The sequence below is a fragment of the Vipera berus genome (assembly GCF_964194415.1).
Source record: "Vipera berus genome assembly, chromosome: 5".
Classification (NCBI taxonomy): domain Eukaryota; kingdom Metazoa; phylum Chordata; class Lepidosauria; order Squamata; family Viperidae; genus Vipera; species Vipera berus.
Genome location: NC_138207.1, coordinates 30,660,438 through 30,685,383, shown reverse-complemented (window position 1 = coordinate 30,685,383; position 24,946 = coordinate 30,660,438). Strand labels below are relative to the sequence as shown.

The following is a 24,946-nucleotide window of genomic DNA, read 5'->3' as shown; positions in this document are numbered from 1 at the left end:
ACATGGTCTCACCAACTGTTGTAAAGCAAAAAATGCTGCTTTCTCCTTGGCCTCATTTTGAGAATGGCACTGAGGTCCATGCACTAATAAGCCATTGGATAACTTCACTTGACAAACTGTCATTGTCTATGGAATAGAAACATGTAATATGAATAAATACCTTTTTTATCTTATATTGCAAACAAAAATAGTAAAGAGCTTATCTTTTAGTCCTGTGATAGGTTCCTAAACTCTCATAAACTGAAGCAGGTTGCAATACACCATTAGATCTAGCGAAGAAGGCATGTACCATCTGCTAGGGATTTATATTTTAGTGGATCCCAGAAGGCAGGCCTTTTCTGCTCTGGTGCTGCCTTAGGGAACATTCTCCTCCGCCCCCAGGTCAAGTTAGCTCCCATCCCTCTTAATGTTCTGGAAATCCCTTAAGACCTGGTTATGTCATGAGGCCTAAGGGAGAGGGTCCCCGAAAAGAGATAAGCTCATATGATCCACTATTGTGGTTATTATATTCATTCTCTCCATGCCTTGAGGTTTCTATATTTTTAATTTAATATTTTAATTTTTAACAGTAATAGAGTTGGAAGGGACCTTGGAGGTCAACTAGTCCAACCCCCTGCACAAGGACGACTTCCCCCCCCCTTTGATTGTTGTACAACTCCCAGAGTCACTTCCAGTTAGATGGTTCGTCAAAAGCATTTAATAAATAATATTAGAATTCAACAAAGCCTCTTCATTTGCGTTCCATCCTAAATTTTATCTTATAAGCCTCCTGAAGCCGCTGAGAGAGAGCTGGGCAGCCACACACATTTTCTTAAGTTCTAATTTTGCCTTGGACAGATTTCTAGCAAATTGTTTAGGTTCCTGCTTGTGTCTCCAGAAGTGTTTACCATTATATCCACTGCTATTTGTTCATTAATGATGTGGATTTCCATCTTCCCTGATGGAAAGGAATGAGGGAAGGAATGTTTTTATTTATGCTTTTTATACTATCCCATGTTATTATTGTAAATTGACCAGGGTCACTTAGGTGAAGATGGGGAAGGAATGTAGAAATGTGATGATAGATAGATACAAAGATAGATAGATACAAAGATAGACAGACATGGAAATCCACTCCATCTATGAATAAGTACCACTGAAAACAATTTTGGTGGTAGAAGCAACTTTCTGTTGAGTACATATGCCTATACAATCCAAATGCAATGGCAAATCTTTGATTGTATACAAGTAAAGAGGGTGCTAAAAGGCAGTATTTCCTTCAGTTTTAATAAGTAACAATTTACTTATTAAGCCAGTTTATTTAATTCCAAGGTTACCTGTGGGGTTCTAAGGAATGAGAAATCTGGTTGCAACATTCCAACAAGGGAACACATACGAGAAAGTTCAGACACAGCAGTAGATACTGTATTTGGTGTTCCAAGGGGAGGATGGCTTCCTTTTCCCATGGCCTGAATGTTCTGTGACCCTCCAATATTAGATTTACTCATGAAATCCACTATCAATGAAACATAATATAAAAATGAATATATAACACCAATGTTTTGAATAAGTCCAAATATTAAGCTTTACTTGCTTCAATGTAACATATTTACAACTGGTCTGCTGCAAGCAGACACTCGTCCTCCCAATATTTTAGATGGCCCCTTCAAAAGGTACACAGATGGCTAGGAAATGTCTTTGAATAGACCAACTTCTGTAGCAGGAGATTAACAGATCCTGGAGTATCAAAAAGTCTGTACATAATAATGGTTCAATTTTCTTTTGAAAGCGTATTTCTTTACAAACAAACAATTTCTAAAAACAAATTTCCCCATCCTCCTTACTCTTAGTAATATTTTCAGTATGTTAAAACATTTGTTGTAGGTAAAGAAGAAAAATCTAATTTGAAGTGCTTATAGGTAATTATAATTATTAATTTTATAATGTGCTACAACTATTCAATTTACTAAAATAAACCAGACATACCTATCTTTTGGGGCTGTCTACATTGTGATGCAGATTCAAAAGAATCCTGTTTACAAGTAGAAGGTGAAATTTCATTAGTCTTTCCTTCTGTAGCGTCAGAAGCATCTATCTTCAAAATTTCTTTGAGCATCTGTGTTCCTTTCTTTAAAAAGATGAAGTTAAATAGAAATATAAGCATATATGTATGTTTGTATATATATACAGATACAGAATAACTTGGAATTTAGCATCTTGATTTAAAAAACAGAATTCCAAAAGAAATTCCAATTTGATGGGTAACACAATCCAATATACCATGGCAAAAGACTGGGGAGATAAATGATCTTCATTTGTTGGCTCCGTGGAATCAGGTGATTGTTCCTTTTCTTTGAAAATTTTTAAAGTTGCCAAAATATCTGCACGTTCTGACCCATTCTAAGAAGTAGATAAAGATATAGTTAGAAGCATACAGTATGTAAAATTAATTAGATTTAAATATTACATAGAAGGTTCTTAAGTACATTCAAAAGTTAGAGTGTTTTAAAAATATTTTACCATTTTTTCTGCCATGTTAGCCTACTTATACAATTTAGCATAGTTGCTACCCACTATGCTATTACAGATTTATAGTGAAAAAGAAGAGAATAAATGGCTTATTCTGGATTCTGACAACTCAGCTAATTTGTAACAGGATTTTTCTTCAAATTCAAAACTAAACCCATTTTGATTCTGAGCACACCTGTTTGTACTATTCACCACAATGTTTGTTATCTCCTTCACTGGATAGTGAAGAGGCTGTACTTGAAAGGATGCACAACAAATATGCATTCTCAACAAGGTTAAGTCTTTTTAGTAAACTACATTAGGGGCAATTTAACAACAATCCATTATAAAACTTCCAATATGCTGATCTTATTATTTTAAACGTGTAAATGACCTTGTTTACTCTAGAGGCTATAAAAAACTCCTTTTTACAACCCTGTAGTTCCTTAATTAGGAGTAGAGTTGGGGCAACTGGATGGAGCTGAGCAGTAGTGGGATTCAGCCAGTTTGCACCTGTTCGGCAGAACCAGTAGCTAATTTTTTGTTGCCCAGGCCCAGAATGGATTTCTGGAAGCAGCATCCACACGCAGAACCAGTTGTTCACATATTTGAATACCACAACTGGAGCTGAGGGTTTATTGGCCTGATGCCCTTCCCAATGCCTATACGGAATTTGCAGAAAATATTTTTTCTGCTGCAACACAGATTGACTCTCAACCTCCTGAATGTGTGTCAAATGTAGAACCATTTTATAGATATTAAGCATCCTCAGTGTGTCAGTATAGAGGTAGTCCTTGGGTTATGACCACTTGTTCAGTTATGATCAGTACTTGAAACTGTGGCCATCACAATGTCCCCGCAATTCATGTGATCAAATTCAGGCACTTGGTAACCAGCCGCAATTACACTTGCAGTGTCCCACAGCCATGGGGTCACTATTTGCAACCTTTCCAGATGGCTTCCCACAAGCAAATTCAATGGGGAAGTTGGCAGAATTCACAAGTCACTTCTGCCACTTTCTTCCCCAATGGATGGCATGGGGATCTTGTATTCTGTAATGTCTGCCCATGATCATGTGACATTGTACTTTATGACTGCACTGCTTAATGAAATTCCAGTCCCAATTACCACTGTAACCTAAGGACTATATGTACTGCATGCATCTACAATTTTGTTGAATACAGGCAACATTATGTTGGGTAGCAGGTAGTGTATAAAAGAAAAGATCCTAGCCTGCATAAAATTAGCAGGAATATGCTTGAGATAAAAATGGACTTTAGTTTTGCCTGTGGCATATAAGTCCAATATAAGCCATGCTGACTCAGGAATTCTGGGAGTTGAAGTCCACAAGTCATAAAAGAGCCAAGGTTGCCTACCCCTGGCCTAGACAATGCTCTGATAAACAACATTTGAGTCTGAAGGGGGGTGGGATACAAATAACATCTCAGAAGGGACCCTAGTTTTCAAGAGTAAAAGTAAGAAAGATGAAAGATACTTTCAAACTTGCAAAATTCTGTTACTCTTTTACAGTGAAGATAGTATTACTACTCATGGTTAGTGCTTCTTGACTTGACTACCTCAAACAGTGACCAGACACAAGTTGGGACAGTTATGACCTGGGACAAGTCCATGTTTGTCATAGTAGCCATGAACCTCCAAGAAATCTTGAGAGATGAGGTTGAACTCATCCAGCACTAGCAGTGTGGGTGAATCCACAACCACCCTACACTAATAGCAGTTTGGTGAAGTTTACAATCAAACATCAGATGAATGAAAGTCAAATAAAGCAAATGAACAGTGAATGGCATGAGAAGGAGAAGGCCAATAAAGTCAGGTTTGAATGGAGTTGATGAGAACATCAGAAAGTGGTAAGAAGTTTATAAAACAAAAGCAATGTAAGAACTGGTATAATAAATAGCATTCTCCCTGAGATTTGGCTGGCTCCAATCCTGCCTGCTTTTCAAAAGGCAGTAACACTTGGTTTATGGTATGACCTGTTAAATATTTTTTCCTGGCAATTTGTGTGTTTTTGTTTATGGGTTTTCTTAATGATTGTTTCATTGTGTTGTTTTTATTATCTACCCAATCCTGAGTCCTGGGCAAAATTAATAAATATCCCATGTAAGCATTGTTTATGGGTTTTCTTAATGATTGTTTCATTGTGTTGTTTTTATTGATTATCTACCCAATCCTGAGTCCTGGGCAAAATTAATAAATATCCCATGTAAGCAATTTCTAAATTTTGTGTCATTTATTAACTCAACAATCCTGTCAAATTAACATTCCAATGGGCCACTGATATGAAAGGCATCCATCTCGTGGGCAATCAAGTCATACTCTGATTTATATTTAAGAAATGGAGATAGGAGCCAATATCACTTCATGTTCAGAGCTTTCCTAATGATGACGTTATGAGCATAAATGTAATTCTATAGAGAAACAGAGGCACAAACAAAATTAAATGCAGTATTTAACTACTTTGGCAAAACAGGAATTTATAGTTTCCAGATGTTGATCCACTTACATTCCCATCAATCCCAGTTAATCATTGCCAATTGTAAAGGTAAACTGGAACTGTTGTCCAGCAACAAATGGAGGGTGGCAGAATTTCCAGCTTTACGTTATGGATTAATAAAACTGTTTCTTTCCAGGGTATAGTCAGATATATATATCTTTTTAGACAGTCATTTCCTACCTTTGCAGTTATACTGGGATCATGAACTGCAGATTTTTGTTCTATTTGTGTATTTGAGCCTTCATTTCTCTTCAGAAGCTTTATATTACTCTTACTTACATCTGCAAAATTCTGAAATTTAATAAAAGTTTTTTCATTAAATTCTTATATATGAAAATACTGCAAAATAATTCTCCTAAAAACAACTACGAATGTTTTAAAATCAAGCATAAGTTGTTGAAATAATTTTAAAAGATTCTGTAATGACTCATCTACAACTATACACACGAGGAGGATGAATGGTTCAGAAAACAGTCTTCCAAATTCACTGCTTTAAGACTTCATGCAAGTATCTTTTAGGTATGCACATACATACTGAAATGACATGGGAAGACCTCAGAGCAGCCTCAGTGAGTCTTCAAGAGGATACAAGATGCACTTCAACAACTTTAACAGCAGGTTTAGAGAGATATTTCACTTGCTTCCTGTTCTTGGTGAAGGGCCATGCAGCCCAAAATGATGTTAGGGATAGTGATGTTCAGGAAACCATATTAAAGGTTCCTTGGTTTTGCAGATTTACTATATAGTGATTGGGATCCCTCTTCGTATTTCTATAAGGCCCAGTAATCAAACCGAAGACAAATGATTCTTAACCTGTAACCTGGAGATTACTATTGGTCTTGGAGTAAATGACAAAGTAATTTCTAAGTTATTAGGAATAACCACAAAATGTTAAATCATATTGACATCTTGCAAAAGTATGTGTGGGGGAATATTAAAATACTGTGAAATTGCAATCCTTTCATATTCCAACCATTTCGTGAAATTCAGGAGTCGTCCAGATGCTATTCTGGGAACCACAAATTCCTATTTTATGTTATAATCTGCATGAAGAAAATACTGGAATAACTTTTGTAAGCCATTTAAAGTAGTACTATATTGCTTCCATAAAAGACCTCTAAATGAAAGTAAAATAAATAAATAAATAACAAAAGTACAATTATGTGTAGTCATATGCAAGCAGAAAGATAACAATTACCAGTTTGTTGGATATTTTTTGTATTTGACCTTCATTTCTTGGCTCTTTAGAATCTTCTTTGGCTGGAACCGAAAAAATTACAAACAGTTTAAAGAGTAAAATATAATGAAAAAGAAAATTTCTGTGTCTACTAAAAACAAATCCATTAATTGTAGTAGGATTTATTGTTAAGTAGAACAGTGAGATTTCTTTACATAACTCAATATATTTTTCCTAGCTTTCTTCATGGTTTATCTATTCAGATCATGTATTATGAAAGATAGAATCAGGATGCAAAGTTGCAGTGGAAAACTTCAAAAGTGCCGATCGTGGGAGAATTTTCAAGAATTAAAATCCACAGTCATGGACTATGCATTTAAACTTCTTTTGGCACAGGATTCAGTGATGCCCATTGAAGCCAACTCTTTTCAAAACAGGATTCCTATATTTAAAAGTTAAAAATATTTCAAGTAAGTTACACTCTACAGTACTTACATTTTCTAAACGAGTCCTGGGCTTTTTGCTGGCTTTTAAAGCTATTCTCATTGAAACCTGGTTTGCAGGACCTACTATTGGTACCGAATTTTACATATTGAGGTAAAAAAACTTCATCCTAGAAAATCAGATTTTGCAAGAGTAAGATTTTGCATAGATGACATACTTTAGAATACATAAAACATGAAAGGGTAATCTATGGTCTGCAGAAGAACCGTCTCCTCCCCACCACCACAAATTTCCTATGTTTTATCATTGAAATTTAGCGCAAAGCACTTTGGCACATTGGAGGCAGTTTCTAGTTCCCTGAAAGAAATAAAGATCAGAAAAAAGTTGAAAAATAAATATTTAGGAAATATGTATTAGATGTATATGGCAAGACTTTCAGAAATATTCAGTCTTTGAACTGTATTTTTTAGATGTCATTAAAGCTATCATACAATGTGTTTAATTTTACATTCTAGCAAGTTGTTTAGGATTATCAACAGAGTCTCCATGGCAAGTGAAATATTCAAGCTGGCCTTAGAAAAGGCTGAAGAACATGAGATGCTGTTGGTGCTCAACTGAGATAGCCAAAAATACCAAAAAACCCTTAGTATGTGCTTTGTTGGTTATAGAAAGGCCTTTGATTTCATTATTCATGTCAAGCTATGGATTGTGCTTATAAAGATGGAAATCCCAAAACATTGTCCTTAGGTAAAACCAACTTGGGAGCCACTACCCAGATGAATATGGTGAAACTGGTTGGCTTCAATTTGGCAAAGGAGTGGGACAAAGATACAGGTAGTCCTTGACTTAAGACAAATTGCTTAGTGACCTTCCTTCAAAATATTTACAATCTGGCTTTGAAGTTCCGACAACTGAGATTAACCCCACAGTCACACGACCGCATTTTGAGTATTTGGCAACTGGTTCATATTTACCCCATTGGGCAATGGTGGCAATTGAATATATGTAAGTACATTCTTTGTCTGCTAAGGCTTTCATACCCTTCTGGATTTCTTTATAGCTAGTCACTGCTTGATTTATTTATCTTGGTAAATATTTATTCTTTTCTTAGAAAACCCCTCCCTTCTCTTATTCTTTGGACTTACCCTCTTTTTGGGTGTGATCATCAACATGCCATATAAGATTGGTACAAATAAAATTGCCCCTTTTTTACATATACTAACCATATCATCCTTATTTTGTAGGGAAGGCTGAGACTTTCCGGGGTTCTGCAGCGATTGCCAAATGTTGCAAAATTCATCATCTTTTTTATTGTGAGCTTGCTAGGAAAGAAAAACAAAACAAATAAAATTGAAACTGCCATGAAAACGTATTGCAGAACAAAAACCTGGAGTCATGATTTTTTTCTCCAACATGTTTCCATTATCTCAAAAACTAGCCATGCCTTAAGTTTCAACAAAGTAGCAATTTAAATTGCAGGCATATATCTTAGTTGCTTCAGTGAATACATTTAAAAAGATAGAAGTGAAGACATGTTCTCATCTTTTCATGAACAGTTGCCCCATAATGGAGTATTACTACCGTATATTGTTTTGCAGAGACAGTACTAAATTCTACACCAAGAGGATTTTTCACATTTTTTTCTCCATTTCCAAGACAGTCATGTCCCAGGGCCTTGATCCACAAAATCAATCCTCTCCTCTTGTATGCAGAAACTCTCAGCTTTCATGAATTTCTCATTTGTGCTTTTCAACTCTGTTTAGTACCATACAGTACAATCTCCCAATTGTTTTCCATCTCCCATTATTTCTAAAAGTAAATTGGTTCACAGCTAGCTATTATTACCACTGTTGCTATTTCATTCTAGAGTTTTGGGAATGGGAAGGATCCTTTTTTAAAAATAAAAATAAAAACTCTGTTCTGATTCTGAGCTGCCATGACTTTATCAACTAAATGGGAAATAGGAAATTTCTTAGTCTATCCTATTCCATTTTTAAGAATACATAGTAATTCTGTTTAGCTAAAGAAGATTCACTGAAATAAATGGAAGAAAAATTAAATTTGATCCATCCTTTTTTGTCATAGGTTGTCAAAGTGTCATTTACTATGGCACTACAATGAGAACAAAAAACAAGTTAAATTGTAGAATTGATTTTATGGAGATACCATAAGGCATAAAGTACCATAAGGTGGTACTTTAGCACCTGGCAGGTGGTACATGACACCTAGCCTAGTGTAGCGGGGGAGCGAACGAGCTAAAGCAGTGCCTCAGCTGGAGCTTCAGGGCTCGGCAGAAGCCCCAGAATCTGTGCGCACAGCTGCAGGCTCATTGGGGCTTCCAGTGTACCAGAAAGAGAGGAGGAGGGCGGAGAGGAGAAGCTATGAAAGGAGCAGGTTTTGGTGGGGGAAAAAAACACGGAGAGAGAAGAGGCTTTTGTTAGTGAAGCAGTGAGGAGAGCGAGTGAGAAAGACCTTTCCAAGTGACGGAGGAGTAAGTGAGCGAGTGAACGAGCAGACGGCCTTTGGAAGTGACAGGCAGTGAGCGAGCGAGCGGCCTATGGAAGCGACGGGGCAATGAGTGAGCGAGTGAGTGAGCGAGCAAGCAAGCAGCCTTTGGAAGCGAGAGGCAGTGAGTGAGCGAGCGAGCAAGCAAGTGGTCTTTAGAAGTGACAGGGAAGTGAGTGAGATAGCAAGTGAGCAAAGCAGCCTTTGGAAGCAAGAGGCAGTGAGTGAGCGAGCGAGTAAGCAAGTGGCCTTTGGAAGCGACAGGGAAGTGAGTGAGATAGCCTACACAACCCTAAACCATTTACCCAAAGGTAGCAGGTAAAAGCACTTACTTTACATTTCTGATGGTTACTTGTATAGGTTACTTTATGCTGAGAACTGGAATTGCCCTGCTTTTCTGCTTTGATAATATTATGCTGTCTTCCATTCAATTGCTGGATAATAGATTAAGAAAAAAAAACAGAATAACTTTCCAGTTTTTCCATTTATTTAAAATATTACACAAACAGCTATTTTTTTTCTCACATAGTACTATAAATTAACAGGCCAACAATATATACTCAACAATTTTAACAATAATTTTTATGGGACATTATCTATTTTGTTTCTTTTGATAATATTATGGAACAGAATTTCAAATACATGTAAAAAATCAACTTCTCTGATATATACACAAATAACTAAAGTGCTCAAGGCACATCTAAGAATTATTTCTTCTTTGGGCATATACTAGTCTTGCTGCAGTTATATCATCATCATCATCATCATCATCATCATCATCATCATCACCATTGTCTATCCACTGCAGGAGGAAGGCCTCTTCTGCATGTTTCTACCAATATGATCTCTTTCGTGGATGCTTTTTATCAAGTGGGATACATTCTATAACTTAGCAAGCTAAGCATAATGTTCAAGAACAACCTCCCCCTACGCCTGAAGAGAAAAGTTTTCAATCAATCGATACAAAAACTACGAGTGGCGCAAAGATTCATGGAAAGGTACATGCTCGGCATTACAAGACAAAATAGAAAGATTTGCATATGGATTAGAGAACAAAAATATATGATATCACCCAGAGAGTAAAAGAATTTAAATGGAAATAGGTTGGTCACATAGCAAGAAGAATTAATGGCAGCTAAACCAAGGCAGTCATTGAATGGATCCCACTTGATAAAAAGCATTTTTATCAAAGTGAAAGAGACCTAAAACAAGATGGATTGATGACATCAGCAAGTTATTGTGAGCCTAACTGGCAAAAGCTCAGAACCACATTGGTTGGAAACATGAGGAAGAGGCCTTCATCCTGCAGGGGATAGACAATGGCTAAGATGATGATGATGAATTGCTATAAAAGAAAATCAGAAATCATTTCTTTACAATATTTTTTCTTTCCTTCGATTTTTCCACATTTGTCTTTGTTCCTTTATTCTTTCCTTTTTTCATTCTAAATATTTGGTGATCTTAGTTTTTATTCTGTTTTCAAACTTCTAATAAAGTTTATTAAAAATAAGAACTATCATTTCCTCCTTTTATCATATATAAGTCTGGATAAATCTGCATTAATTATTCTTTTGTGTGTTTGTGTGTGCGTGCGCGCGCGCGCTCCTTTGGATCATGGTTGTTTGTTTTGCTCTTGATTCTAGGCAAGTACCTGGAAAAGGTACTTGCCTGGAATCAAGAGCAAAACAAACAATTCCTGCAATTTTCTTAGCAAGGTTTCTGAAGCAGTTTGCCCTTGCCTGCTTCCAAGGTCTGAGAGAGAGAGAGAGAGTGAATGGCACAAGGTCACAGCTGGCTTCATGCCTAAGGCAAGACTAGAACTCATGGCTAGCCTGGTGCCTTAACCACTACACCAAATCAGCTCTGCTAATTATTATGACAATTATTAAGCCTTGTTCAAATTTAGCTATGTTTTTACTAGCGTAAGAGAATAACAATTTCTTTATATTTATGATAGAACTGGGTAACTGAATTCACACTTACTTGAGTTGGAACAAAGAGGGAACGAGGAGAATGATTGAGGCCTCCTAGATGTGCTTTTTGGGAAGATACAGAAAAGGATTCAGATAAATATGAGTTGTAGGAACTCACAGCTGGCTGTGGCTTAACTATGGCTGTTAACTTCTGACTTCCTGTTTCAGTTCGATAGCCATAAGAGATGTTAATTAAGGCACAAGCTGGTATACGGTATCCTCTGGAAGGTGAACTCCTAATGAAAGAAAGGAAAGGAAAAGAATTTTGTCATGGTATTATTCATATAATTTCAAACTACATATTAATTTTTTTACAGAATATAAATATTTAATATTTTGGATGGAACATAAAATGAACTTAACACACTTCAGACCCAGTTTTATGAGGTTGAATGGCTGAATGGAGGTATCTTTGATCTTTATTTGTCATCAATAAAATGACAGTTTATAAATTTACAATGACAATAAAAATGGATAATAAAGAACACAATTACTAGAAAAAACATTTTTAGTGTTACCTTCTTAACAATTATTTTATGTCTCTGAGGTTCTATTAAACACTTAAGAAAAACAAGCAATTGTCAGCAACAAACCTTATTGTCAAACCTCCATGAAATTCTTCATCAAACAGTACTTCATACAGCACATCAGATTCTCTGCTAGCTAAAGAAAATATACATTGTAAGCAATATCATCAAATGTGAAATTGCTAGAGAAAAAATATTATTGCTTTATTACTACAATTTCTATATTCAAAGACCACTGTATTTATCTCTAGAGCTATATACAAAGATTAGAACTTCCAATTAAGAATTTTCAGGACTGTCCTCTATACTGGCTTCCCTTCCTAGTCAATATAGCTGACTACTTAGATCAGAATTTCCCAACCTTTCGGGGTTGGTAACCTGGAGTGGGGGAGGGGGGAAAGAAGGGATGGTTTTGTGGGAGGGGCAAATGTGTGCACGCTCATGTGCATATGCATGAATATCCGTTGCTCACGCGAGTGGAGCTGCGAATGCTTGTGGCAACTCTCACGCAAGTGGGGCCAAAAACACCAGCGATGCTCATGTGAGTGGGACCGAGAATGCTGGCGATGCTCGCTTGAGTGTTGCCATGAATACCAGCGATGCTTGCATGAGTTGGACCGTGCACATGCGCACACACACACCAACCAGCCACCTATGCGGCCCAGTGGCCAAGGCCCGATAGTGGGCAGTAGCCCAAAGGTTGGGGACCCCTGACTTAGACCATCTTCACCTATATGGTTCCCTCCAAATGGTTTGTATTATAAATCCCAGAATTCCCAAATATTATGACTAATGAGACGTTATAATCTAGAGGCAGAACTCTTTGATTCATTTTTATAATTCCCACAGCTGTGCCAAAGCACGCCATCAGATTTGGTTTTCAGCAGCTCACTTATAATAACAGAACAAATATTTCTACCCTGTACACTCTGGTGCTGACTATGCACCCATTGTAAGAATTTTTCTGGCCTTCCTGATGAAGTTACAGTCCACAACACTAAGTTAAAATAAATTGGTTTAAATGAAATAAGAATTTCTGCAATGGGAGTGGAGGTTGCCTCTGTCACACATCTTGAAATAATCTGTTGATGATTTCTGTATTATTGACTTATGTGCTTCAATGAGCTTTAAAACAAGAAAAAAATGATCAAAGAAGACAACTGGTAGCAATGTGTTTTTCTTATATTTTATGCAAATAACAAATTAATATAGTTAGGGCTTCCCCATGTTTGGTTATACTGTAGAAACATGTGCCCAAATGTTCATTAGTTCTAAGTGCTACAAAAGCACTATAGATCTGTTTCCCTATAACAACTCATCCAACCACAGTTGCCTACTCCATTCCCCAATAATCAAGGGCTGTAGAGTGTAGACATTATGTTTTAAAAAAGATTAACAGCAGAGGCCACATAATATGCAAACAAAACCATTATGTCAACTCTTTGGATCCAAAGTATACATATGAAATGTCATTTATAAAACAGCTTTCCAATTCTTTCCTGTCCCCAAAATTCTACATTTTGAAAGGTCTAGAGGCCTTTTAAAATAGCTTGAACTACTGTCCAGGGTAATGCAATAAAACAGCAGAGGCCATTTGGTGCAGACAAATTCTTATTTTCAACTGCAACCCGTGTGATTCAGGTGAATCTCCAAGAATACCAAGAAAAGTATAGACAAGCCCCACACAGACTTTTGAATTTATCTCATTAAAACCAACAAAAAGATCTATCTTTTTAACTTCAGTAATTTTGGATAAATATCCAGTTGATAGTAATCAGCATTTTTTAAACATAGAAATCATTCACAAATCAAAGGCAGGATTATCAAAAGCTAAAAAGATATTCAATCGTACCTCCTTTAATTCCTATTATAGTACCACGAAGTCCAAGGGGAACAGAAAAGTTCTCTCTCACATTCACAACACGATCAAACAATCGATAGTCTGCATCTTGATCTGGTAAAATTCCATGTTGTTGTTCTAAAGGCTAATAAAACCAAAGATTTAAATTACAGCAAAAATACCTAAATATGAATATAACATAGAATAAAAGTAGTTATATATGTCTCTTGTGTATTACTTTTATGTGCAATTTATTAAAATGAAAAGATTAAATAATCACGTAATGTCCTCTTCACTATAATGATTTTATGATGCAGGAAGCTTTCTCAGTAGAAAGCAATCAGACTCCAAATTCGGCCAGCAGAAAATATAGTAAGGTTCATCTATGCCATCGAACCAGCATTGCCATTTTTTACACACCTTGTTTATTAGTTTTACAAAAGAGGTCCCCAACCTTTTGGGCACCAAGGACTGGTTCCGTGGAGAAAGGTTTTTCCACGGACCGAAGGGTGCATGGTTTTGTGTGCTGCCTGCATCCTACACATGGGGCTTCGCTTGTTTGTGCGGACTGGTTGTTGGCATGCCGTGGCTCGGTATTGGTCCACAGACTGGGGGTTGGGGACCCCTGTTTTACAATAAGTAAGATAGAGGAAAAAAGAGGAAGCTGGTATCAAACATGAAGCCACCCTTGAGTCAAGCTTAACTCTCGATGATTACATGATACATTCATATTTCTTTCTTGGCAACAGGAAATTGATTTGCTACTGCCTTTACCAAAAATCCCCATGCAACTATAGTTATATTAAACTTACTCTGTATAATAAGTGAGGTTTCACTGTCACACGCACTTTCTTGTTACTTTTTCTTTGCTAAAAAAAGAAAAAATTGTTGGATGAAATCATTCATAGATTATTATTGCCTTACAAAGTTAAAAAGTCATATATTGTAGCCCACATAAATGATAACACTGATAGTGAATCTATCTATATTCCTTAGCTTAATGTGTATCACTCAACTTAATTTTAAAACCATTCTGTAAGATAAGTTTAGGAGTTCTGTAACAGCTCTCTGACTCTTATTACACAGATCTTAATGGATAACCCATGAAAAAAATACGATTTTTATGTAAAAAGATTTAGTCATTCCCATTCCAAATATTGTATTGAGAGACAATCACATTATATAACCAATGTAATGGGTATTCTAAACTACTCTCATTTAAAGTTCTCCAACACCAAATACTGATCTACATAACTGAGTATAAAGGAAGATAACCCAACAAGAGCAGAACAGAGATGAACCCTATGAACAAAACCTTCAGTATAACCTTTGATGTATGTGACTTCATGAATTGTAAACTCTATTCAAAGTTTATCTAAATTAAGGTGGCTCAGAGGCCCCCAACCTTTTGAATACCAAGGACCAGTTCCGTGGACAGAGGTTTTTCAGCGCACCGGAAGAGGTGTGGTTTTGCATGCTACCTGAATCCCACAGATGGGGCTTCACTTGTTTGTGCAGCCTGGTTCCTGGCATGCTGCAGCCCAATGCCAGTCCACGAACCAGGGGGTTGGGGACCCCTGAGGTGGGTAATAGAGATTATATATAAACAAGTGAGTTATCTGGTAAGCTGGTAAGCTCTCCTGCATGCTTTATTTTTTAAAATGACTTTTTTATTGCTTTACAGTCTAAAATTACACTCAAATATTCAGAATGTACAACATTCTAATAGCAATGTAAATGACATTTGAAACCTAATTATAATATACTGTGATAAGTATGAAATAATTTTATGTACCTTGCATTTGTCTATTTCTTCTTCAATCTTTTCAATGATAGCTGCATCCAGAATTTGCAAATCACAAGATGAACGTGAGAGTGTACTGACAGGATGAGCCTTTAGCCATGACATGATTTCTTGAACCTTCTCAGCACTATGTTAAAATTTATTCCATATTAATAATCATCAAGATGTAAAATCTGATATAGTCAACATGTAAATATTATCAAGTGGCAAATTATTATGTATTATAAAGATTTGTTTTTTTAAATATGTCCTAATGTAAGAAAAATAGATATAAGCATTGCCCCAAAGCTTAAAAATTACATCAAAGCTATCAAAGCAAATCTGAAAATTATAATCCAATTATTTTGTTTGGTAGATATAATTTTATTACTGGTAACCATTTGTTCTATGCCACACACTAAATAAATAAATAGGGCAAAAAGAAAAAACCTCTACAAAAGAAATGGGATTATTTTTATATATCAACTCCTATAATTCCTTGGACCTAGATTACATGTTTTCAAAATAACAATAGTGTTCTTAAGAGACAAAAAGTATGTCTGGAATTAATATATTCTTCAAATAAATGCAGATATGGTGCCAATTAGTTCAACATAATACTAGAAGGGGATTAATCCAAATGATTACAGCAAAGTGCAAAAATATTTCAGAAATCAGACCCAGTGACAAAACTTGTAGTGTAGGCTTAAGGTACAGTATTGAATTTGTCCAAGTTTATTATACCTTAAATTTCTAAACTTTGCAATTTAGGACAAATATAAGAAATCTCCATTTTATCAAATAAATGGGGCCTTGAACAAAATCCTCTTCCAATCTCTCTCTACAAGTGCATTATCTGCAGCAAATGAAAATTAAAGTGGACGATACTTGAAAGAAGGTAGTCGTTACCTAACTTTTAATAACCTAGTGTGTAATCTCAACAAACATGAACCTGTGGATCTCAGCCTAAGGGGGAAAAGATGTAGAATGACTAAGATCAATATATTTAAGACACCTACAATGGCAGGCTGTACTTTGATGACTCTGCAATATCCATTTTGGCTTTCTGCTTTATTTTACATTTAACACTTTTCTGTATATGGAAGTGGAAATGGCTGCTATTGGGTGCAATACACTTTTGAATGGAGTTTACCCACATCCCTTAAGCTTTGTCTATGGAGATTCTTAGTCATCCAGGTCATGGTTGTCCCAAAGATGCTTTTTCAAAAGGCAACTGGACTAAAGTATTTCTAAAGTATTCATATTTTAAATATTCCATATATGTATACTCCTGCCACTGTACACACAAGACAGCCATGAGATGATTTCTCATTCCCTTTTCACCATGAAGCACCGTTTTGAAATAAAATAACAAAAGCAGGTTTTGACATTTTATAATTGGAAACAATAATAATTTGGAAACACCTCAAGCATCACTTGAACATCACTGGGATTGACAAAATCACCATCAGTCAATTGCAAAGGTAGCTTTACTTGGAACAGCTTACATCCTGCGACAATATTTTCAGCATTATCAAATAAGATCTGCCTATCCCTAGTCCTTGGGAAAGATTTGATAGAACTATCAAATCCAATCTAATCATCTCACTGATTGTGCAACCAACTTTAATAACTGGACTTAGTCTTTGCCAGCCTCCCAAATACCTGGCAAATAGTATTTTGACTGCTTGATAGTAACTAGACAGCCTACAACCATGAAAGAATACTGCATGAAATTGTTCCTCCTTGAATCCAAGGACTCGTCTACTAAATTTGAACTAGCAATCTTCAGGCTGATTGTCTTTGCAAGATCAGAAAATTTATCTACTTATTTACTAATCTACCAAAAAATATGAACTACATACCCATTCTCCTCTTCACCAGGCCAAATGTCATCTTCATAAAATATATCTTCTGGACTATTTTTGGCTAAGTAAGTAAAAAGTTCTGGTACCCTGAAAAATAAATTGTGTATGCTTTGCACTGAAACACTAATGTAACACAGAGCTATAACTTTTAAAAAGTTACAGGGTTTTTTCCAGTATAATGCAGAAGCAATCATGTGACTTTCATGTTATGAAAGATATGGATACAGTTTTCTATCACACATAATGGTAGTATAGTACCCAAGGAATAATCCACTATATTCACATGGAAAGTTTTAAAATTAATTTAAAATATTTCTTCATCCAGCCAATATACTACTAAAATTATGGAGATTTTCCGTCATCCAGATCACAGTTATCCCAAAGGTGCTTTTTCACGAGGCAACTGGACTTTCTTGTTTTTCTCTGAAGACATTTAGCTTCTCATCCAAGAAGTCTTCAAAGAAAAACAAGGAAGTCCAGTTGCCTCGTGAAAAAGCACCTTTGGGATACTAAAACTTTGATTCCTCTAACAAGAAAATGGTGTATCGTAGGGCAAAACGTTTGAACCAAGGTACAGTACCTCAAATGAGCTAACTTACAGAATGCATCCAAAATTCAGGGCCAATGGAACTGAAATTTGGCCAATTTTAAAACCTTTAATGACATAAAAATAATCATAAAACTGTTTATGGCATAATACAAATTATCATAAAACATTCCGTGTGCTGATGTTTGACTATGATATACAGTTCAGTAGGGGCTATTTTCAAGGCAGGACATCTCTGATCATATCTGTTTTTCCAGTGAAGGCAGTACATTAGAAGCTTTGTCAATGTTGAAGACATTGAGGAATCTGATAAGGAAATATCACTGAAAATACGATGCAAGCAGTCACTTGTTGTCTGGTACATTATCAAACAATGAAATGCCCTCCGGGTGAGATTCAAGGTGCTGGTGATGACCTATAAAGCCCTGAATGGCTTGGGTCCGGGATATCTGAGGGAACACCTGCTGCCAGCATCAAGTCCCCTTCATCCAGTGCGCTCACACAGGGAGGGTCTTCTCAGGGTGCCGCCGGTAAAAGACTGCCGGCGGATAACACCCAGGGGAAGGGCCTTCTCTGTGGGTGCGCCTGCCCTCTGGAACCAGCTACCCGTGGAGCTTAGGACTGCCCCTGACCTTCGTTCATTTCGCCGGGATCTGAAGACCTGGCTCTTTGAGCTCTCCGGCCCAGGCTGAGAATTTTTAACTGGGGTTTTTATTTTTAGGGATGATTTAATCTTTTTTTAATTGTTTTTAACTTTTGTACTGGTTTGGTTTTATATACCCTGTAAACCGCCCTGAGTCCTTCGGGAAAGGGCGGTATATAAATCTAATAAAATAAATAAATAAATAAATAAATAAATAAATAAATAAATAAATAAATAAATAAATAAATACTATCCTCAAAACTGGTTAAGTCTGGGAATCAACATTGTTTTGAAAGAAGAATACATAATTTTTGGCACAATATGTCTTTTATTTAGTTATTTTTGTTTTTAACTGGCTATTAACTACCTGGAGTCTAAGTGACTAAGCAGTCATACAAACTGAAAAAATATATAGAATAAATCATAAATAGCTAAACCCAAAATCAAAGTCAGTAAGATTAAGAGGCCAGTTGCTAGGGAGAAACAATATTTAGGTTACTAAATAGATGAAATAAAGAGAATGCTTCAATAGACTGTTAGCTGGATCCAACAAAGCTCCCTACAATAATGCTATACAACATTATCAATCACAAGGATATACATACAAGTCCACAACAAATTTTAAGCTTACCTTTCTAAATATTCAGCTAGAAACTGTTCCACTGCAGAGGAGTACATCCATTCATTTCCAACTTTTTTAGTGTAGCCAGGGACTTCTTCATTCCTCTTATTGAATTTCAGATTTAAACCTACATTTGCTTTATGGTCTCCACGTGGACTGCAAAACAGATGGCGAATGTTAACTCTATTTATTGCAATTTACTAAATTTCTAATACTAATTTTACTATATATTAATACAATATTCAGTTTTCAAATGTATCAGCAGAAAAAGAGCAGAGGATGAATATTAATAAAATTTAAACTACGGTAAGTCTGAATGATTTATTTAGCAAAATACATGCTCATAGTCACTCATGGCTTGGTTATTTCCATGCTGGATTTCTGTAACATGATCTATGGGCTGCGGCCACTTGGCCACTGGGCTGCATGAAGAGATGGCCATGCACTCACACCCCCACACACTCATGCTAGCGGCGAGCATCCCACTGGCCCCGCCCTGAGCGTCCTGCCAGTGCTACCACCACCCCACCCCCAAGCATCCCACTGGTGCTAGCGCCGTCCCCAGCGCCGCCCCACCCCCCAAGGGGGCAGTACATGAAACCAAGCCACCTCTGGTCCGCAGAAAAAATGCTCTCCACGGAACCAGTCCCTGGTGCTCAAAAGGTTGGAGACCTCTGATCTATAGTACAAGAGTTTATCTTTGAAGCTCACCCAGAAATTACCAGTTTAGAATGTAATAGCACACACAGTTCTAGGTATTCTATGGTTTGCCCTTATCATACTGCTACTGCCTGAGGTGCTATGACTCTCTGTTTCTTTCCTGGCATAATTCAAAGTGTTGGTGATCATCTTAAAAGCCCTGAATAGCACACGGCCAGGTTATTTGTGGAACCTCCTCTCCATGAGGTATCTATCAGTCCTAACAGATCAAATAAGGTCCGTGTGCTTGAAATCCCCTCCTTAAACCCTATAATCTGGCAGAACCTAGGAGGTATGCCTGCTGTGTAGTTGTACCTACCTGACAGGACTGAAGCTATCAGAAACTGATGCTAAGGCATTCAGTATCCTCTAGAGGTCTTGCCATAGGTTGCCTTTGGAAATGAGTGCTTTGATTCCTTACAGTTCCAAATGAAGCACCATCTGTGTATTTACTTGGAGACAACCTAGGAAGACCCTGAAGAAGTTATGCTGAGCCTTCAAAAAGTCATAGCTGCCTAAATGCTTCAAGGGAACACATTAATCTTATCAGTTTCACTGCTCAGCATGTGAAATATGTTCTGCCTCCATATGTCTAATTGCTTCTCTTCTTCCTGTTTTCATTTCTCTTTCCCGATAAATTATGCTCAAATTCAACCTATCCATGCTTTGGAATCTGTTTTAAAAATGTACATGCAAGAATTTCACATGGGGAAGAGGAGGATAGAAAATTAGACAAAGCATTTTATAAAGGAAGTACTGTTGGGAAAATAATTTTAAAGGTTGTAAAATGGGGCAAAACTCACTTAACAAATTTCTCACTTAGCAACCTAAATTTTGGACTCAATTGTGATCATAAGTTGAGAACTACCTGTAATGGCATTTCTAACTCTTGTGGGTCAACTGGCCTTCTGATGAGCTTTCAAGTGCCAAAATATTCTCAATGAGTTCACTGGCTCACAAAAAGGGACAATCCTTAGTGATGCAAAAGTGCAGTGAGTTATGTTTTGAAAAATAGTATTTGCGCACTTATCTCATCATACGTCATAAAGGTGTTCTTTCCCAATTGTAAATTAAAAACTGGGCACAGCTAACATAAAATTGTCTTTCTTGACACTGCACAATCTATTCTCTCTATACTAAGTGCACAAATAAATGGAGGAGGTCTACTTCCATTAATTTTTCTCTGTGAAGACCAATATTCAAAGCAAATAGGAAGAATCAGATTAACAGCATTTTAATTTGGGTTTAATTCAAATGTAATTAGATAACTCACTGCAAAATGGTATTATATTCCAAACTTACTTTCTCTTGGCTCCTCTTCCAATAAAAATGCTTCCTGTAAATCTTGACACAAGATAGCTGCTCACTCCAAGGCGACTGGCCAATACATATGCAGGATTATATTTCACAGAATATTTCTAAAATATCAAATATTTACATTTAATATTTGAGAACTATATTAACATTTATCGAAACAAAAATACGGAGCCTTTGGAAGTCTACAGATTTGTTATGCAATATATTTCTAAGGAGAAGTCTTTATATAAGATATCTCATGAAGTGGACTTGTATCAACATTCTTCAATTCACAGGCAAATGTATACAAGCAAGCAAGTAGGATGTCAAGTCCCAGCTGAAGAAGCCCAATCAAGCAAAACACCAGAGTCATAGCGTTCTCTAATGTAAACTTTTATTGGACAAGAATCAAACCGGCATAACTGAACTAAAGCTAGCTCTGAGGAAATGGCGGGAAGCAGATAATTAAAAGAATAAAATCCTCCCTCCCCTCTCTGACAGTTCAGGTCACATTGTCCAATACATCTTCTGATAATTGTTATGACAAGAACCTTCTATTTGCCAAAACAACAGTTCTCAGTTGTTATGGTGATAAAAGACACCTGTAGACCCCAAACTCTCCCAAACCACACTCCCGTTCTGTTGGCGAGCAAGAAGAATTAGAGCTGTCCTAAAGGCAATACATTTTGTAGCTTAACACAGGATATGTAATTTCTGAAATGATATGTAATCGGATAAGAAACTACTGAGGTTCACAGTGTATCATTTCTAATAGAAAAACAAAAAGAATAAAAATGATGAAGCCAGCATTTGTTGAATAAAGAGCAGAAAGAGGTACTACGAGAGTGATGGGGGGCATTAATATGTCAGGAAAAGTTGGCTGTTGGAAGAAAAGAAAAACAGAAAAAAGAAAAAAATCTTTTTGATAAATTTACAAAGAAATAAAAAAATATATAGGTAGTCCTCAACTTACAACAGACTGCTTGAAAATTCAGATGCTTGGCAACTGACTCATATTTTGGACAATTGCAATGTGATCACCTTTTCCGACCTTTTGACAAGCAAAGTCAATAGGGAATCCAGATTCACAACCATCATACTAACTTAACAACTCAGTGATTCACTTAACAACCATGGGCATAAAATACAAATGAAAATTAAAATAGTGGAAAAAGGGGAAAAGGGAAAAGAGAGAAGGATGAAGGAAAGAACATAAGTAATTATATGCATAGGTAATTTTCTAATCTAATCAATGGAGGAAGCTTATAATTCTAAAATGGCAATATGTTTCTTTAAAGAATATTTAAATAAAAAAACTTGAAAACTAGTTCAAAATACTTTAGAACCTTTAGATTCTAGAGTATGTGTATAAAAATATAATAGAAAAAGATGAAAGTAAAAGAATGTTGTTAATTATTTGAAGATTTTTCCATAGTGATGAATTATTTCCCGAAGAATTAACATGAACTCTGCAAGGTATTCCACTGCTAGAGAAATAACACTTACATGCTGATTCTGTATTAAGATATCAAGCTGAGGTTCAATTGGAATGCTGAAAACAACACGGATTCTGCCATCTGAGATAACATCAGAGGAATCCTGAACCTAAAAAAATAATAATTGATATACTCAAGTTCACAATGGAAAAAAGTCTTCCAAATATCTCTAGCGATTACAGGTAGGTCTTGACTTACGATTGTTCACTTAACAACAGTTCAGATTTAACAGCCTTGGAATGTGTGCTTTATGGCCTGTAAAGCATTTCTGATCATTGCACTTACCCATCTCTGTCACATGACTATGATCTGGTTGTTTGACAACTTGTTTGTATTTACAACCAGTAACGAGCATCCTATAATCATGTGACTGCCATTTACAATCTTCTCTGCCAATTTCTACAGAGTCAATGGGGTAGCCAGAAGAAAAGATTGGAAGATGCTGCTGCCTGACAAAAAGACATTATCTTTGAGGAATGGCTGAAAGAGCTGTCTGCCAAAGGATTTCAGATCCATGCCTGCTTGACACAGAGCTGAAATCCTTACTGCCTGCTTGCATGGAGCTGAAATCCTTCCGCAGGGAGCCAGTCCCCAGAAATAACAGATAACAGAGAGCCAAAATTAAGCAGGATTTTCAGCCTGAATGGAAAGGCAGCATGTAAGGTGAGGAGTGTGGGTGCTTCAAGAGGGTGGGGAGGCCCAGTGCAGTCACTTGGATTTCAGCAGGGAGGATTTTCAGCTCCTGAGCAGGAAGACATTTGTGCTTAGGCTGCACCGGCCTCACTCATTCTCGAGGTACCCTGCACTTTTTACCTCTCTCCACTTAACAAGTGCAACCAGGAATGCCAATATTAAAGACATTAGGTAAGACAATCATGTGATGTCTCATTAACAACCACTTCACTCAACACCCGAAATTCCTGTCCTAATTGTAGTTTTTAAGCACCTTTTCTGTGAAAAAAATGAGGTGGGAATATTGTGTATGTTGCTTGGAGTTCTAGCAAATAAAGACAAGACAAAAATCTAATGAATAAATATATTTTAAAAAGAGATAAGCAATTACAAAATCATATATTCAACAGACAAATGATAGCTCAAAAAACTATAGATAAGCATTTGATCTATTTCTGATAGCTTTAAATTTATAAAATGGAAGATTATTTTGAAACTAACTTCTCCTGTGCAGCCATAGTAAGGTGTTCCTATCATGAAAACTGTGCATCCAAAAGGGAATAGGTCATCCAAAGTTTTTAGTTTGGAGAAGTGGCAATCAAAAGTTTTTATATCCTGTCAAAAAAGCCAGAAAGATACATCACATTAAGACAATCCAAACTAACCACTGTATTTATTTATTTATTTATTTATTTTTGGGACTTATATGCCGCCCTATCTCCCGAAGGACTCAGGGCGGCTAACAACAATAAAAACACAGCAATGCAACAGTTAAAAAGAATTAAACTAACAGCCCCAATAAAATAATTAAAATTAATAAATTAAAATTTAAAAACATTTTTAAAATCCCTATCGTCAGTCCAGGTCAGCCTGATGGAAAAGGAATGTTTTAAGGCAACGGCGAAAGGACTGGAGATCCGGGGCCGTCCGAAGCTCAAGGGGAAGTTGGTTCCACAGGGCTGGCGCTCCCACAGAGAAGGCCCTCCCCCTGGGGGTCACCAGCCGACATTTTCTAGCCAACGGCACCCTGAGTAGGCCCTCTCTGTGTGAGTGCACTGGGTGATGGGAAGTCATTCCCGGCAGCAGGCGGTCCTGCAAGTATCCCGGGCCTAGGCCATGTAAGGCTTTAAAGGTAAGTACCAGCACCTTAAATCTCACCCGGAGGACAACCGGTAACTAATGCAGCTCACGCAGGAGGGGTGTAATATGGGAGTATCGGGATGCTCCCATCACCACCCGCGCAGCCACATTCTGCACCAGCTGGAGCCTCCGGGTGGTCTTCAAGGGCAGCCCCATGTAAAGAGCATTGCAGTAGTCTATACGGGAGGTAACGAGTGCGTGACTGTACGTAAGGCATCTCGGTCCAGATAGGGGCGCAACTGGCGCACCAGGCGAACCTGGGAAAATGCCCCCCTGGCCATGACTCCTATATGATCTTCAAAACTGAGCCGTGAATCCAGGAGGATGCCTAAGTTGCGTGCCCTATCAATGGGAGGTAACACCTCTCCTCCCATAACCAAAGATGGAACCTCTTGGACTAAACGAGATGACGGTACGTAAAGCCACTCAGTCTTGGCCAGGTTGAGCTGGAGCCTGTTCTTCTCCATCCAAATCCATACCGCTTCCAGGCAACAGGACATCACGTCGAGGGCATCGCTGGGTTGGTTCGGGGTGGAGATGAAAAGCTGGGTATCATCAGCATATTGATGATACCTCACCCCGAAACCACGGATGATCTCACCCAGTGGCTTCATATAGATATTGAACAGAAGGGGCGAGAGTACCGACCCCTGAGGCACCCCACAACTAAGGGGCCTAGGGGTTGACCTCAGCCCCCCTGCCAACACCGTCT

At 37.1% G+C, this 24,946-nt stretch overlaps 1 protein-coding gene across 5 annotated transcripts in view; it reads right to left on the bottom strand.

Moving 5' to 3' along the window:
• Nucleotides 1-24,946, bottom strand: part of XRN1 (5'-3' exoribonuclease 1) — a 56,017-nt gene that overhangs the window by 6,000 nt on the left and 25,071 nt on the right. For 4 of the 5 annotated variants that reach the window (XM_081329341.1, XM_081329338.1, XM_081329339.1 and 1 more), the window contains exons 22-40: nt 23,596-23,709; nt 22,433-22,531; nt 20,933-21,048; nt 18,941-19,087; nt 17,117-17,206; nt 15,264-15,399; nt 14,281-14,337; nt 13,481-13,613; nt 11,695-11,764; nt 11,112-11,337; nt 9,461-9,562; nt 7,847-7,945; nt 6,675-6,792; nt 6,201-6,262; nt 5,183-5,293; nt 2,260-2,379; nt 1,966-2,107; nt 1,317-1,495; nt 13-126 (exon numbers count right to left, since the gene is read on the bottom strand). In XM_081329341.1, the coding sequence (XP_081185467.1) occupies nt 13-126; nt 1,317-1,495; nt 1,966-2,107; nt 2,260-2,379; nt 5,183-5,293; nt 6,201-6,262; nt 6,675-6,792; nt 7,847-7,945; nt 9,461-9,562; nt 11,112-11,337; nt 11,695-11,764; nt 13,481-13,613; nt 14,281-14,337; nt 15,264-15,399; nt 17,117-17,206; nt 18,941-19,087; nt 20,933-21,048; nt 22,433-22,531; nt 23,596-23,709 (2,235 nt within the window). The remainder of the gene's footprint in view (nt 1-12; nt 127-1,316; nt 1,496-1,965; nt 2,108-2,259; nt 2,380-5,182; nt 5,294-6,200; nt 6,263-6,674; nt 6,793-7,846; nt 7,946-9,460; nt 9,563-11,111; nt 11,338-11,694; nt 11,765-13,480; nt 13,614-14,280; nt 14,338-15,263; nt 15,400-17,116; nt 17,207-18,940; nt 19,088-20,932; nt 21,049-22,432; nt 22,532-23,595; nt 23,710-24,946) is intronic. The other variant, XR_014026638.1, reaches the window with a different exon arrangement.